Source organism: Saimiri boliviensis, chromosome 21, assembly GCF_048565385.1.
Source record: "Saimiri boliviensis isolate mSaiBol1 chromosome 21, mSaiBol1.pri, whole genome shotgun sequence".
Classification (NCBI taxonomy): domain Eukaryota; kingdom Metazoa; phylum Chordata; class Mammalia; order Primates; family Cebidae; genus Saimiri; species Saimiri boliviensis.
The window spans coordinates 2600477-2613814 of NC_133469.1; the positions used below are offsets into that span (position 1 = coordinate 2600477).

Here is a 13338-nt window from a genome sequence, read left to right on the forward strand (position 1 = left end):
TTCCCACGACCGCCCTGAGCAGCCAGGCAAAACACCCAGACCTGCCCACTCCTGGCTCCCACCCTTGTTCTCCTCCTTACCTAGTCCCTTCTGTGGCGAGGCACATGGTGGGGTGGGGTGGGAGGGGGGAATCTCACTCAGAAACCATGCACTATGTAACTGTAAAGCATCTGCTTGTCAATGTGATGATGTGATACCCCAGAGGGTGAGCTCATTGGCGAAGACTTAGCATCAGTCATCTGCGTGCTTGGCCTGAGCGCCCAGTGCAGGGCCCAGCATGGACGACGTACTCAATTCTTAACCTACACGGTTTCTTGATCACTAGTCGAATAGCACAATGACTTTTAAGTAGCCTCACGGTTGGAGTGATTCATGTTACTGTACAGTCCTCCGTTAAAGGAAATGAAGGTTTCCCTACTTTTAATCAAATAACTTCCTCAGTATACCATTAGAACCTGAGAAGAGTTAACACACAGAGGCCTCGACTCTCTTCTCCCAGGTGGCTCAGCCAGTAGGGTCCCAGGCAGCCCCGCCCAGTGCTGCAGTGTGGCTGCTCTGGAGCCTGGCGTCCTCCACCACCACCATCTGGGTAGCCTCAGAAGAGTCACTAAGCACCGAGGCCTCCTTCGCTCATCTGTCAGATGGAGATAATCATCACATTTGCAGCCAGGAGTGGTGGCTCATGCCTGTAATCCCAACACTTTGGGAGGCCGAGGCGGGCAGATCACAAGGTCAGGAGATGGAGACCATCCTGGTTAACACAGTGAAACACCGTCTCTATTAAAAATACAAAAAATTATCCAGGCATGTAGTCCCAGCTACTCAGGAGGCTGAGGCAGGAGAATCACTTGAACCCAAGAGGTGGAGGTTGCAGTGAGCTGAGATCGCACCACTGCACTCCAGACCAGGCAACGGAGCGAGACTTCTTCTCAAAAATAATAATGATGATGATGATGATGATGATGATGATGTTTGCCTCGCTGAGCTGTTGAGAGGATTAAGTGAGTGTATATACCTCTGAATCATTTAAGACAGTGCCCAGCGCATAGTAAGCACTCAACATTATTGTTCCTTCAGAGACACCAAGTCATACAGGCCTAAAGATTCATTCAAAGAACCCCACGTTTCTGAATCCACACTGTGCTTGGAAACCCCACGCAATGGCGGAGGCAGGTGCTGGGGCCTCCACAGACAGCAAACCACAAACCTGCAGGCCACCTGCAGACAGTGCTGGCTTCTCCCTGGGGCACCACCCTCACACTCCCAGACATCGCCTCCACAGCAAGTTTCAGGAGGCTGACGTTGAACTAAGGGATGCCTTTGGCCTCTGAAATCATTTGTACGCAGTCCTACATGAGTCTCAGAACAGTAATTCACTCTACTCCTCACTCTTCACTAGAGCTTCCGTTACCAAACACACTTAGCCAATGTCATTGCGTATCAAAAGGGTCCAACTGCTGCTTTCTCAAACAATACTAAAGTGAGACAGGAGCTAACGCTGAAAGGGAGAAAATGCAGGTTACAAATTCATGAATGAGTCTCTCTTTATGGTGCAGTTAAAAATTAAGTAGGCTATTCTGGCAGTAAGAATATGCTCCTGTTTGGGGCAGCAAGTTGGTTAGGAACTGACCAACTCCAGGTTAGGGTGGGGAAAGGTCACCAGGTCTGGATTGCTAATTAAACCGTGACCGATGACAAGTCACCACATCCATTATGATCTTGTCCCACATTGTCCCCGACACTACTGGCACTTATCTTGCTGTATTGCAATTAATTTTCCATCATCTTTCCTCCCAACTAGACTCAACTCGTGAGGTCACAGCTTCTATCTCTAAGCGCTCAGAACAATTCCCAGCATGTAACAGGAGCTCAGGAAGTGTTTGCTGGATGGCTATGTGAACGAATACGGAGGTTTTATTGGTTTCATTCTGAGTGTTTGCATTCTTAGAAACAAAGAGTGTTTCACAAGAGAAGGGTTTCAAAATCTTACGGTGTTGATGATCAGTAATGCTTTCTTCAGGGATGCAGGGCGGTCTTCAGTGTGTCTAAATAACTTTGTGATGATGTTTTCCTTGTGAGGTTCATTTCTAGAGTCGATGCTACAAGAGGATTAGGAGAAAAGCAGGAATACAATTATGTTCTTGAACTTTGTTCTTTCTTAATGCAAGAAACAAGCATCCTCACCGAAATACAACAGTGCTTTCTTTGAGGATGGCTGTTTTTCCTGACAATGTGCTGCCCGTGTGGGACTCGGGTGAATCTCGGTTACTGTGATCGGAGACACGATGAATGCCGGCCTCAGGTGCGGGTGAGCCTTGCTGTACCAGCCCTTCTGCCCACGAGACCAACTCATCAGCCATCCTGCGCATCTGCGGTTTTGGTCTCAAGACCACGGAAGGGTCCGTGGACCACCGCTGAGACCTCAGTGGCTGGGAAGCTGAGGGCCCTCCCTCCCGTGTGGGCTGCACATTGTAGCTGTCTCATCCACATGTTAACTGAGGGCTCATACTCCGTTTTAGAACTGCGAGGACAGCAGCCTTCTCAGCCTCTCCCTTTCCACTGACGGTGGCCACGACCCCCTGCGTCGTGAGACCCCCCTTTTCCTCTATGGCCTCTTTCTTTCATCCCTGAGCTCGGGGCCCGTCAGTGGACATGTGTGCTCTCCCGAAGGCATGACCACCCCCTCTGGAGACCAAAACCAAGTTCAACACGGGCTTTGCTCAGAAGGGGAGACGTGTCGGAACCTCACCGCAACATACCGCTGGCTGCCTCTCTTTTCTGATGTTCTGTCAGAGCGTCGTACCCTCCCCGTGAAACAACGAATGACAGTCATTTTACCCGCGGAACCACTCTCAGATTTGTCTGGGAGCTTTTGTTGCTGCACCTATACAGCCATCTTAGCATCTTCCGGCTGTGCAGAAACAAAAAGCACAGGCCTGCCACGGCCTTCCAGAAACGCGCCGGCTTCCTGAGTCTACGTTCCTCACGTGACTTGTTGGAACCTCGTTTTTCTAGAGCCTGCCAGCACTGGGGCATGAATAGATGCTTTTTACAGCAGGTTTTACCCACTGGGTAGCCCTGACACAGGGGCTGGAAAGGGACTCACTGCGGGACGCGGAGCCTCTCAGGGCAGATTTGGATCTGAATCCTGAAAGATGCAACCCGAAATGTTGAAATCCCAAAAGATCAAAATCTCTAAATTCTAAAACCCCTACTGCCTAACATCACAAAAATCACAATCTCAAAAGATTAAAATCTCAGCCAGGCACAGTGGCTCACAGCTGTATCCCAGCACTTTGGGAGGCAGAAGCAGGCGGATCACAAGGTCAGGAGTTCGAGACCATCCTGGCCAACATGGTGAAACCTTGTCTCTACTAAAAATACAAAAATTATCTGGGTGAGGTGGCACACACCCGTAGTGCCAGCTACTCTGGAGGCTGAGGCTAGAGAATTGCTTGAACCCAGGAGGCAGAGGTTGCAGTTGGCTGGTTGAGTTAAGGCCACTGCCCTCCAGCCTGGTGACAGAGTGAGACTTTGTCTCAAAAAAAAAGAAAAGTTTAAAATACTGAAAGCCAAATTCTGGGCAAGGGACTGGTGTGTTTTCAGTTGTACACAGCATGGCTGTGTCATGCTAGGTGGACTATGACCTTGCTATTGTCATTATTTGGAAATGAAGTATGGTTTAAGGAGATGCCTGTGGGTACCAAGTTGCCAAGGGCAGATTTTTGGACTTAATTTTAGGTGTCAGCTTGACTGGAAGACGGAACACCTAGAACCTGGTGAAGCACTGTGTTGGGTGTGTCCGGAGATGAGCGTGCGGGTCTGAGTGGGCAGGGAGGGTTGGGGGAAAGACGTGTCCTCAGTGTTGGTGAGCAACAGCCGATCGGCTGGGAGCCCGGAGAGAACACAGCTCTCTCTCAGAGCTGTGACATTTTCTGCTGCTGACTTGGATGTCGGAAATTTTATTTTATTTTGAGTTTTGCTCTTGTTGCCCAGGCTGAATGGCACAGTCTCGGTTCACTGCAACCTCTGCCTCTCTGGTTCAAGGGATTCTCCTGCCTCAGCCTCCCCAGTAGTCCGGATTACAGGAATGTACCACCTAAGTTTGCATTTTTAGTAGAGACAGGGTTTCTCCATGTTGCTCAGGCTGGTCTCGAACTTCCAATCTCAGGTGATCCACCCGCCTTGGCTTCCCAAAGCGCTGGGATTACAGGTATGAGCCACCATGTCCAGCTGGAAATTTGACTTCACAGAAGTACACTATCACAATGTTGCCTTTGTGTGTAAGCATTGTGTGTGTGATATAAAAACACTGAAACTTGCTCAATATATGAAGAGATGTCACTTTTGTTCACCGCGTTTGTGAAAGATATAATTTCTTAAGATCTCGGCTCTTTGGGCAACTGCACAGGCAGTGGTGACCCATCTTGCCAAAGACTTAGGTTGTCTGTCACAGTATTCGAATAACTGGTTATAAAACTGGGTGCATGCAATTACTCACGATAATGATATACATTTATATATTTCACCTTTTGACCTATTTCTTTAGGAATAGGGTTCATCTGCTCACAACTGTCACACTTACGTGATGGTCATTAGTATATCTGAGTGGTTATGCTTGTAAAAATATGTGTTGTTATTGCCAATTTTATTGTGTAATGTGGCCTCTGAAGTGTTCTGTTGTGTTTTTACGTTTCTCAGATAAATCCCCTTCTACAAATGTACATAAGTATCTTTTAAGGAATTTTAAAATGATTTTTTCTAGAATTATATTTTCAGGATTTTGATCAGCTGAGATTTCAACCTTCGGGATGATGGAGTTTGAGGTGTGTCTTTTGGGATTATGATCAGCTCCCGTCAGTAGCTTCCCCACCTTCAGTGTGACAATGAAAAATGTCCCGTGACATGGCCAGATGTCTCCTGGGAGGAAAAACTGTCCCCATTTGAGAACCACTGTTTTAAATAAACACAACTTTAATTCTGACAGCTCCCCTAGAAAATGTGCTCTCAGACAAGAAAATTATGAAGAAACAGAAGTAACTCCATGCAAGGAATGAGCTCAGAGATGGCAGCCCTGGAGCAGAGAGGGAGTGCTCTGAATGCCTGCAGGACTGCTAACCGGGGCAGTTCATCAAATCTTCACAAATCCCCGAGACAGGGACAGAACCCGCGAAACGGGAATTAACACCATGGTGTATTTTACTTACAGGAGAGCACAGCACTTTCAATGAGCATGTCAAGATTATAAAGCCTGTTTTTTTTTTTTTCTTTGAGATTCACATAGGGCGATGAATACAGGATACGTACCAACATAAAATACTTCTCGGAATCAAAAGCTAAATTCTAAAATTTCATACCAAATATTTTTTAAAACACTTTTGGGCCCCCACCACAATATATGTGATACTGCAAATCTGAGGTTATAACAGGTATTAGAATGAAAACAGAAATAATGATAGACAAATACTTTCCAAGACCCATGGTATCTGTGCCACTACACAGTGGCTGGAAAACAAATGAACATGTATTGTCCCTTTTCATGTAACACCTAACAAACACACATTTATATACACTGTTACGAGGACGTGCTTAGAGCTGGCAGGAGCGCTGCCATGCGTGTGTGCCTGGAGCCTTGTGGTCCTTAGCTGCCTCTACCACACTCTGCGCAGGAGACTGAGTTCAGACTGTATCATCTTATGTTTCTCATCTAGAAATTGAAATAATAATTATACCAGCCTTGCAGTTTTAAGGCAGCTTTAAATACGAAACATTTGTAAACAGTAAATCATTATATAAAAGTTGGCAATTATTCAATGAAGACTAATCATTCAATAAATGCAGAAAAAGGCACACCGATATTCTGATCTTTTGTGTATCATGTGTAACTAAAATGTTTTGTTTTTTTTTTAACGTACCTATTTCTTTTTGTCAGGGAGCCTTTATTGTTAATTTCCAGCCTCTGATGCTCATGAAATGATGTTAGAAATTGCTTCCAGCTGATTTTAGTGGTGGCTTTAAGTCCAAATCTGGATTTAAAAAATAACAACAAAAATATTACTTTAAACATTTTTTTCTGTGACACTCCATAGGTACTTATTGTCGAATTGAAAACAGCAGCAATGCATTTATATGAAGTTTGAAATCTAATGTAAACAAAATCATTTCGTAAAATTGTATTATGAATTGATTTTTTAAAAGCAAGGAAAAATCAAGCTGGTATTAGATCTGCATGTCTCTATATTGTTAATGGTAGCATACACTGAAGAAAGCATCTAAGGGATTTGATTAAAATTATAATTAATTTTGTAATTAAAATGATAATGTCCATAAAATAATTCTTTCAAATTCATCATTTAAAGCACCTCTCTATTGCGGCAGGGAGGACAACGGCCTTCATGTGCCCACTCTCTCTCTAATCCTGAGCCTCTCCGAATCCATTCTCTGCCCCAGCAAAGGGGCATGGTGGATGTGGTGGAGGGTACACCTGGAGACGGAGAGACTCTCCCAGTTTACCCAGGTGGGCCCACTCTGATCCCATTGATGCTTAAGATTGGAAAGCTTTTCCTAGCTGCAGCCATAAAAAGACTTGAGGGCAGAGATAGGATGCCGGTGGCTTTGAAAGACAAAGAAAGGGGCTGTAAACCAATAAACGCAGGCGGCCTCTAGAAGCTGGAAAAAGCAAGAAAGGAATCTGTCTCAGATTCCCCAGAAGGAACCAAGCCCTGCGGATTCTTTGATTCCAGCCTAGTGAGACCCAGGCTGGGCTTCTAACCTAACCAACATTAGGATGATACGTGCGCTGTTTTAAGCCACCAGGCTTGTGTACATGGTTATGGCAGCAATAGGAAGTTCGTACAGATTCAAAGTCTTGTCAAGAATCATTAGTTAGCAAATTGTTCCAAAACTCATTTCCAAAGTGAATATGGTCCCCTGATTCAGGGACCAATGATTTCAGAGTTACAAGATGGCAGCAGGAGCAACCTGATGTGAGCACAGGTTTCAGAAAGACCAGAGTGCAAGTCCCTGCTCCTGCACTTCCTACTGATGTGACCTCAGGCACGCTGCCCGCTATGCTGATGCTGTATTCCTCTCGTCTGTAACATGAGAAAAATACCACCTACCGGGAGGGTTGTGATAAGGATGAGAGCTAGCAGGTCGAAAAGCCCCTACTGCAGGCTAGAAAAACAGCAGCGTTCCATCCCATACACTCTCCTGTGTCACATACACTGACCTTCTGCGACTTACAAACTCAGCCATGCCTATGCTTCCCTAACAGGATGGCGAAAAGTAGTTTGGGCTTAGCTCCTTAGATGATCGATGTGAGGTCTCAAACCGGGCGTGAAACAGACGGCCCTGTTTTGATTGCTACAACTTAGTGGCTGAGAAAGAACTGGTTAGACAAACAAATTATCTACATCTAAGGTATTAAAAAATCCAGGTAATAGTGGATAAAAGAAAGTGAATTTTGGGAGAAAATCTTTTGGGATGCTTGAGTCCCAGCCTCAGCACAAAAGAGAGAGAGAAGGATGCCTACTCCTCACCTGCAGGCTTGTGAAAAGAGCGGGTTCCACTCAGAGAGCTTGACTCCTGTCCCCTGCACTCGGGGGTGTGATGTCTCCGTGACTCACTCCCAGCTAGAAACCTTGCAGGTGAGAGCTGAGCTCGCTGGCCACTGGGAACACAAAGGGGAAGGGAGTGCGCTGGTTGGCGTCTCTATCAGAGCCATCAGGGAAACAACTGCTGAGAGTTTCATGGGGATCAGCTGTGGGCCACGTGAGGGAGGGCACGCACGTGCATGCACACAGACACAGGGGCACCTGCGTCTTTGCCCAAGGAAGCCACCTGGAGAAATGAACAGGCTTTAACAGAGAAAGCTTGCTTTCTCTCTGCCCAGATTCCCAGGGGCTGAGAAGGAAATAGGCAATCAGTGGGGCTAGAGATGCATCTGCCTTCATCAAATGTGAAATCCAGAACCCGTCAACAGCGCTCAGGAAAGCAAACAGCTTGGAACACTTGATCCGCCCCAAGAACGCAGCTTCGAGCTCACGGCAATGCCAGTCAAGTGAGAACTTTCAGCCTCCCCCTTTGTGCCTCTCCTTTGTGCATTTCAATTCCTAGAGGGGGCAGAAACTTGGTTTACAAAATGAGGAAAGAAGAGAAATGCAAAGTGGGGAAAGGGAGAAGCTGCCATCATGACGCCTTTACTCCTGCCTGCATCGGGCCTCGCGGGGAAGAAACACGATTCACGTTCAAATCGAGCTAACATGTCTGACTGGCTGTGGCACACTACACTGAGGCTCTTTATATGATCTAAGACAAACCTGAAAAAGCAAGATCTGCTCACAGTTTTTATCCAGGGGCAAAAGAATTAGTCCAATTGAGTAAATTTAAAGGGGCACTGGGAAACAAAACTGAGTCGCTGTAAGATTACAGTCCACGCGTCTGCCCGGTTCCACTCAGGTTACACACCCACCCAGCCGGATATCCATCCACTCCGACATCCCCATCTACACCAAGCTTCCCCTAAACTATTGCAATAATCTCCTAATGGGTTTCCGTGTACCTACTCTGGCCTTCCTCCAATATATTTCTGTACCTCTACCAGCCTGATCTTGCAAAAACACAAATCCGATCAGATTGCTCTTGCTTAAAATCTGTCCATGACTCCCCCACTGCTCTTAAGATACAAACAGCACTCCTGAAACGTACAAGCCTGCATGGTGTGGCGTGCTCACCTCCCCAGCCTCACTCCATGGCATGCTCCCTGGGCTGTTAGCTCCAGCCACACTGGTCCCTCCATTCTTCCAAAGAGTTGTGCCCTAGATCCCTTCTGCTTGTGGCTTCCTTTGCCAACTGCCACATCGCCCATCTTACCTACTTAATTCTACTCCTCTTTCAGGTCTCAACACAATCACTGTTTCCTCAAGGAAGCCCTCCCTGATTTCCACAGCCAGTGCTATTTTCCCTCTTAGACTCTCTCATTACACCAAATATCCTTCCGTTACGGCACTTATCATTTAAATATTATTATTACCATTGCAGCATCTGATGCTTGCTCAGCACTTTTGCTGTGACTATGATTACGGAAGCTAATACCTGAAAAACAGCTCTTATTACTTCTGCTGCATCGTAGACATGGTCATGAGAAAGACACAGAGACTGATTAGGTGGTTTTGTTAGGCACACACGGTCACATCTAAACAAGCTGAATGTGACTTTGGTTCCATGGACCACCAATCACATAAAAAATTCTTCTTTTCATCTTTCTGACTCAAATTTGAGTCTTTCTTCACCAAAATTTAACAATTACATTGATATGGTTTGTCAAAATTATATATGTTCATCGTAATGTTCAGCAAGGTAAAAATTAATTTTTTATAATGGAAACCGCAGCTGCTGTTAAAAACAAAATCAGCTTCTATATATTATGTTTAGGAAATTACCTCGCTCTTTGGGGACAATATCAGAGATCTTTACTTAGTATCACATGCTAAAGTAAATCTGAAAGAGGTCAAAAAGTTAAATGTAAAAACTATAACTACAAAAAAAAAGTAGAAAAAATCTAGGCATGTGTTTATCTGATACTTGAATAATTTTTTAAGCAAAAATTAAGAAATCTCAAACTTATTTAATTACATCAAAATATAAGATTTTTGTATACCATAAATACAAAGCAAAATTTAAAAGCCAAACAACAGGTTAACAAAATTATAAATATATACAATAAACTGTTAAAGTTCCTAAAACAAGTGCTTATACAAATGAATAAGAAAAATCTTGACTTCTTCTAGTAATGGTAAAATAAGATCCTCCTGGCCCAACCCTTCTGCAGATAATCACAATAAAATCTGGACATAATATCAAAAGCAGCTATTTGAAAGCACTGTGACCAGAGCAGGCAAAGTCTTGTGGGGAACATATGCTAAGAGGAGAATTGTGGGGTTGGGGGAGTATTTTCAATGTTTTTATCCTAGGATGAGGCACTGCAGCACGAGGGGTGGCAGAAACATCAGTTAAAAAAAAAAAGTCGCCTTTATGGACCGGAAAACTAGAAGACTAATTGTAGCCACTAGAGAGGAAGAAGAAATACTGGAAGAGAAAGAGCCAAAGAGGGATCCCCAAATTCTATCTAATTCACCATAATTCTTACTGGCTTCGAACCTTACCTGCTCAGAATATATACTCAAATAGCTTATGGACTTTAATAATAATGTATCAATATTAGTTCATCAATTGTGAAAATGGACCATACTAATGGAAGATAAGAATAGGAAAACTGGGGTGGAGTACACTGAAATTCTCTGTACTGTCTTCACAATAGCTCTTTAAATGTGAAACTGTCATAAAATAAAGAAGTTATTTTCAATAAGGGTAATGAAGGAATATTATAAATAGCATTATGCCAATTTGACAATTAATTTGAAATGCATAATTCAAATACTGCCATCAACACACAGGATTTTAAAAGCAATAATTATAACTATCCTCAATGAAATAAATAAAAATATTCCCACAGTAAATCGAAAGACAGAAAAATCTCAGCAGAGAAAATGGACATGATAAAAAGAACTAAACAGAAATTCTAGAAGAGAAAAATATACTATCTGAAATAAAAAAAATTACCGAATAGGCTTAACAAAAGAATGGAGAGGACAGAGAAAAGAGTGAGTTTCTTACATTTAGATCAACTGAACCCAACCAAGATGAATACAGACTACACATATATTTATAAAGTGAATAGACTTAAAAACATGTTATATACTACTAGATGGTCTGATATATACTTGGAGTCACAGAAGGAGAAGAGAGAAAGAACGGAAAAAACATTTGTCAGAAAACACGTATTACCAAAATGACCCAAGAAGAAAGAGAAATCTCAAATAATTTTATATTAACTTTCTCAAATGAATTTATGATTTAAAATATTCCCCAAAAGCAAACTCCAGACCTAACTGGCTTCTCAGGTGAATTCTATAAAACATTTAATTAAAGAATATAAATAATGCCAGGCAGAAAGCAGAGTTCAGGAAGGAAACATTTCCCGGCACATGTCCCAAGGTCAGTGTTACTCTGATCCCAAACTCAGACAAAAATTTTTACAAGAAAAGCCAATGTTAGAGAAACATCACTCATTTAAAAAGATGAAAAAAATTCTTAACAAAATGTAACAAACAGAATCAAGTAATATATGAAAATAATCGTAATAATATATTATCACCAAGTGAGGTTTACTCCCAGGGTGCAAGGTTGGCTTAACATCTGAAAATCAAGCAATGTAATTCACCCTGTTAATAGAATAATAAAGAAAAACCACATGCTCATTAGAATAGACACGGAAAAATCACTTGACAGAATTCAACACACTTGATAAACACTTTCAGCAAACAAGCAATAGAAAACTCCTTAAACTAATAAAGGACATCAGCAGCAGCAACAACAAAAACAATCCATGGCTAATATCACATTCAAACAAAGTAAGAGGCATACAGATGGAAAAGAAAGATGCAAGCTTGCCTTTACTTTTAGGTGACATGACTATGTATTTAGAAAATCCTAGAAAATCCACAACAAAAGGACCAGAACTAATTAACTAGTGAATCTACTAAAGTCATGATATTTAAAGAGAATGTACAAAAATCAATTGTATTTCTGATTCATTAGCCATAAATAGTTGGAAATTATTAGCCATAAATAGCTGGAAAGTGAAAATTTTTAAAATTCCACGTACAGTTGCTTCAAAAAATAAAAACTTAGGAATAAATTTTAGATATTATAAGCAAGAGCTGAGCATTGTAAACCATAAAACTTTGACTAGGAAAAGTAAAGACCTAACTAACTAAATGGAAAGATGCACCATGTTTATGGAATGGAAAACTTAATGCTGTTTAAGTGTTACATGGCAATACTTTTTAATGTGTTTATAACCTAAATCCTAGCAGGCTTTCAAAACAATATACTGACAATTGATGTCAACATGACTATGTAGAAAGGCAAAGAACCCAGAAGAGTCAAATGATTTTGAAAGAGAAAAACAAGTTTGGAGGACTCACACGAGCTAATTTTAACACTTAACTCTTTAGCTCCGTAATCAAGAAAGTATGGTACTGATGTGAGAATAGACTTGTAGAGACTAAAGAATCCAGAAATGTACTCACACGTATACGGTTAGTTGATTTTCAACAAAGGTGAAAAGTAATTCATTGGAGAAAGGGTTGCCTTTTCAACAAACGGTGCTGGAACAATTTGATATCTGTATAGAAACAGAATGAACTTTGACCCGTACCTTACACTATATACACAAACTAGAAATGGACCCCAATGTAAAAGATAAACTTTCTAAACTTCTAGTGGAAAACATAGGATTAAATCTTTGTGATATTAGATTAGGCAAAGATTTCTGAAAATAAATACCCACAAAATATTACCCATAAAATTTTGTAAAGGAATTTTCTCAAAATTAAAAATGTTTATATTTCAAAAGAGTTAAGAAAATGAAAGAGCAAGCTGCACTGAGGGAATGTAACTGATAAAATGCTTATACTCAGAGTATATAAAGAACTTTTACAAATCAGCAATAGGAAAATAACCTGATAAAAATGGGCAAATGATTTGTACCATTACTTAACAAAAGAAGATACATGAATGGCCAATAATCACATAAAAAGAGGATCAGTATCATTCATCATCAGAAAAAATGCAAATTTTAAACAGACTGAGATACCTCCACACACCTCTAGAACGGCTAAAATAAGACCGGCAATAGAAGTGTTGGTGAGAATGTGCCACATCTGGAATTATTACACACCACTGGTGGAATCGCAAGATGGTAATCACTTCAACAAACAGTGACATAGTGTCATAAATTTAAACATATACTCACCATGCGATCCAGCAATTTTACTACTAGACATGTACTCACAAGAAATGAAATCATGTCCAAAGACTTGTATATCAACAGTCACAGCAGTTACTTCCATAATGACCCCAAACTGAAAACAGTCCATGCCTGTGTCTATCAGCTGGTGAGTGTATAAACAAATTGTGGTATTTCAATACTAAGGAGTATGACTCATCAATAAAAATTAATGGGATGTTGAGATATGCAACAACATAGATGAATCTTTAAAACACGGTAAGTGGAAGTGGTTAAACACAAAAGACTATCACTGCATGACTCCATTTATGATAACTCTCAGAAAAGGTAGACTTAAGAGTGTCAGTGACAGAGAGCAAGTCAATGGTTGCCGAAGGGGGGGGGGTCACAGGAAGGGATTAATTACACAGGGTTATGAGGTGTTCTAAATCTTGACTACAGTAGTGTTTACATAAACAATTGCA

The 13338-nt window shown here is 42.0% G+C and overlaps 1 protein-coding gene across 8 annotated transcripts in view; it reads right to left on the reverse strand.

Annotated features, from left to right (window-relative positions):
- Positions 1-13338, reverse strand: part of EFCAB6 (EF-hand calcium binding domain 6) — a 274102-nt gene that overhangs the window by 145549 nt on the left and 115215 nt on the right. For all 8 annotated transcript variants that reach the window (XR_012515451.1, XM_074390943.1, XM_074390946.1 and 5 more), the window contains 2 exons: positions 5916-6026; positions 1991-2099 (listed from right to left, as the gene is read on the reverse strand). Coding sequence is in view for 7 of the 8 variants with exons in the window: in XM_074390943.1 (XP_074247044.1) it covers positions 1991-2099; positions 5916-6026 (220 nt within the window). In the remaining variant the exon portion in view is untranslated. The remainder of the gene's footprint in view (positions 1-1990; positions 2100-5915; positions 6027-13338) is intronic.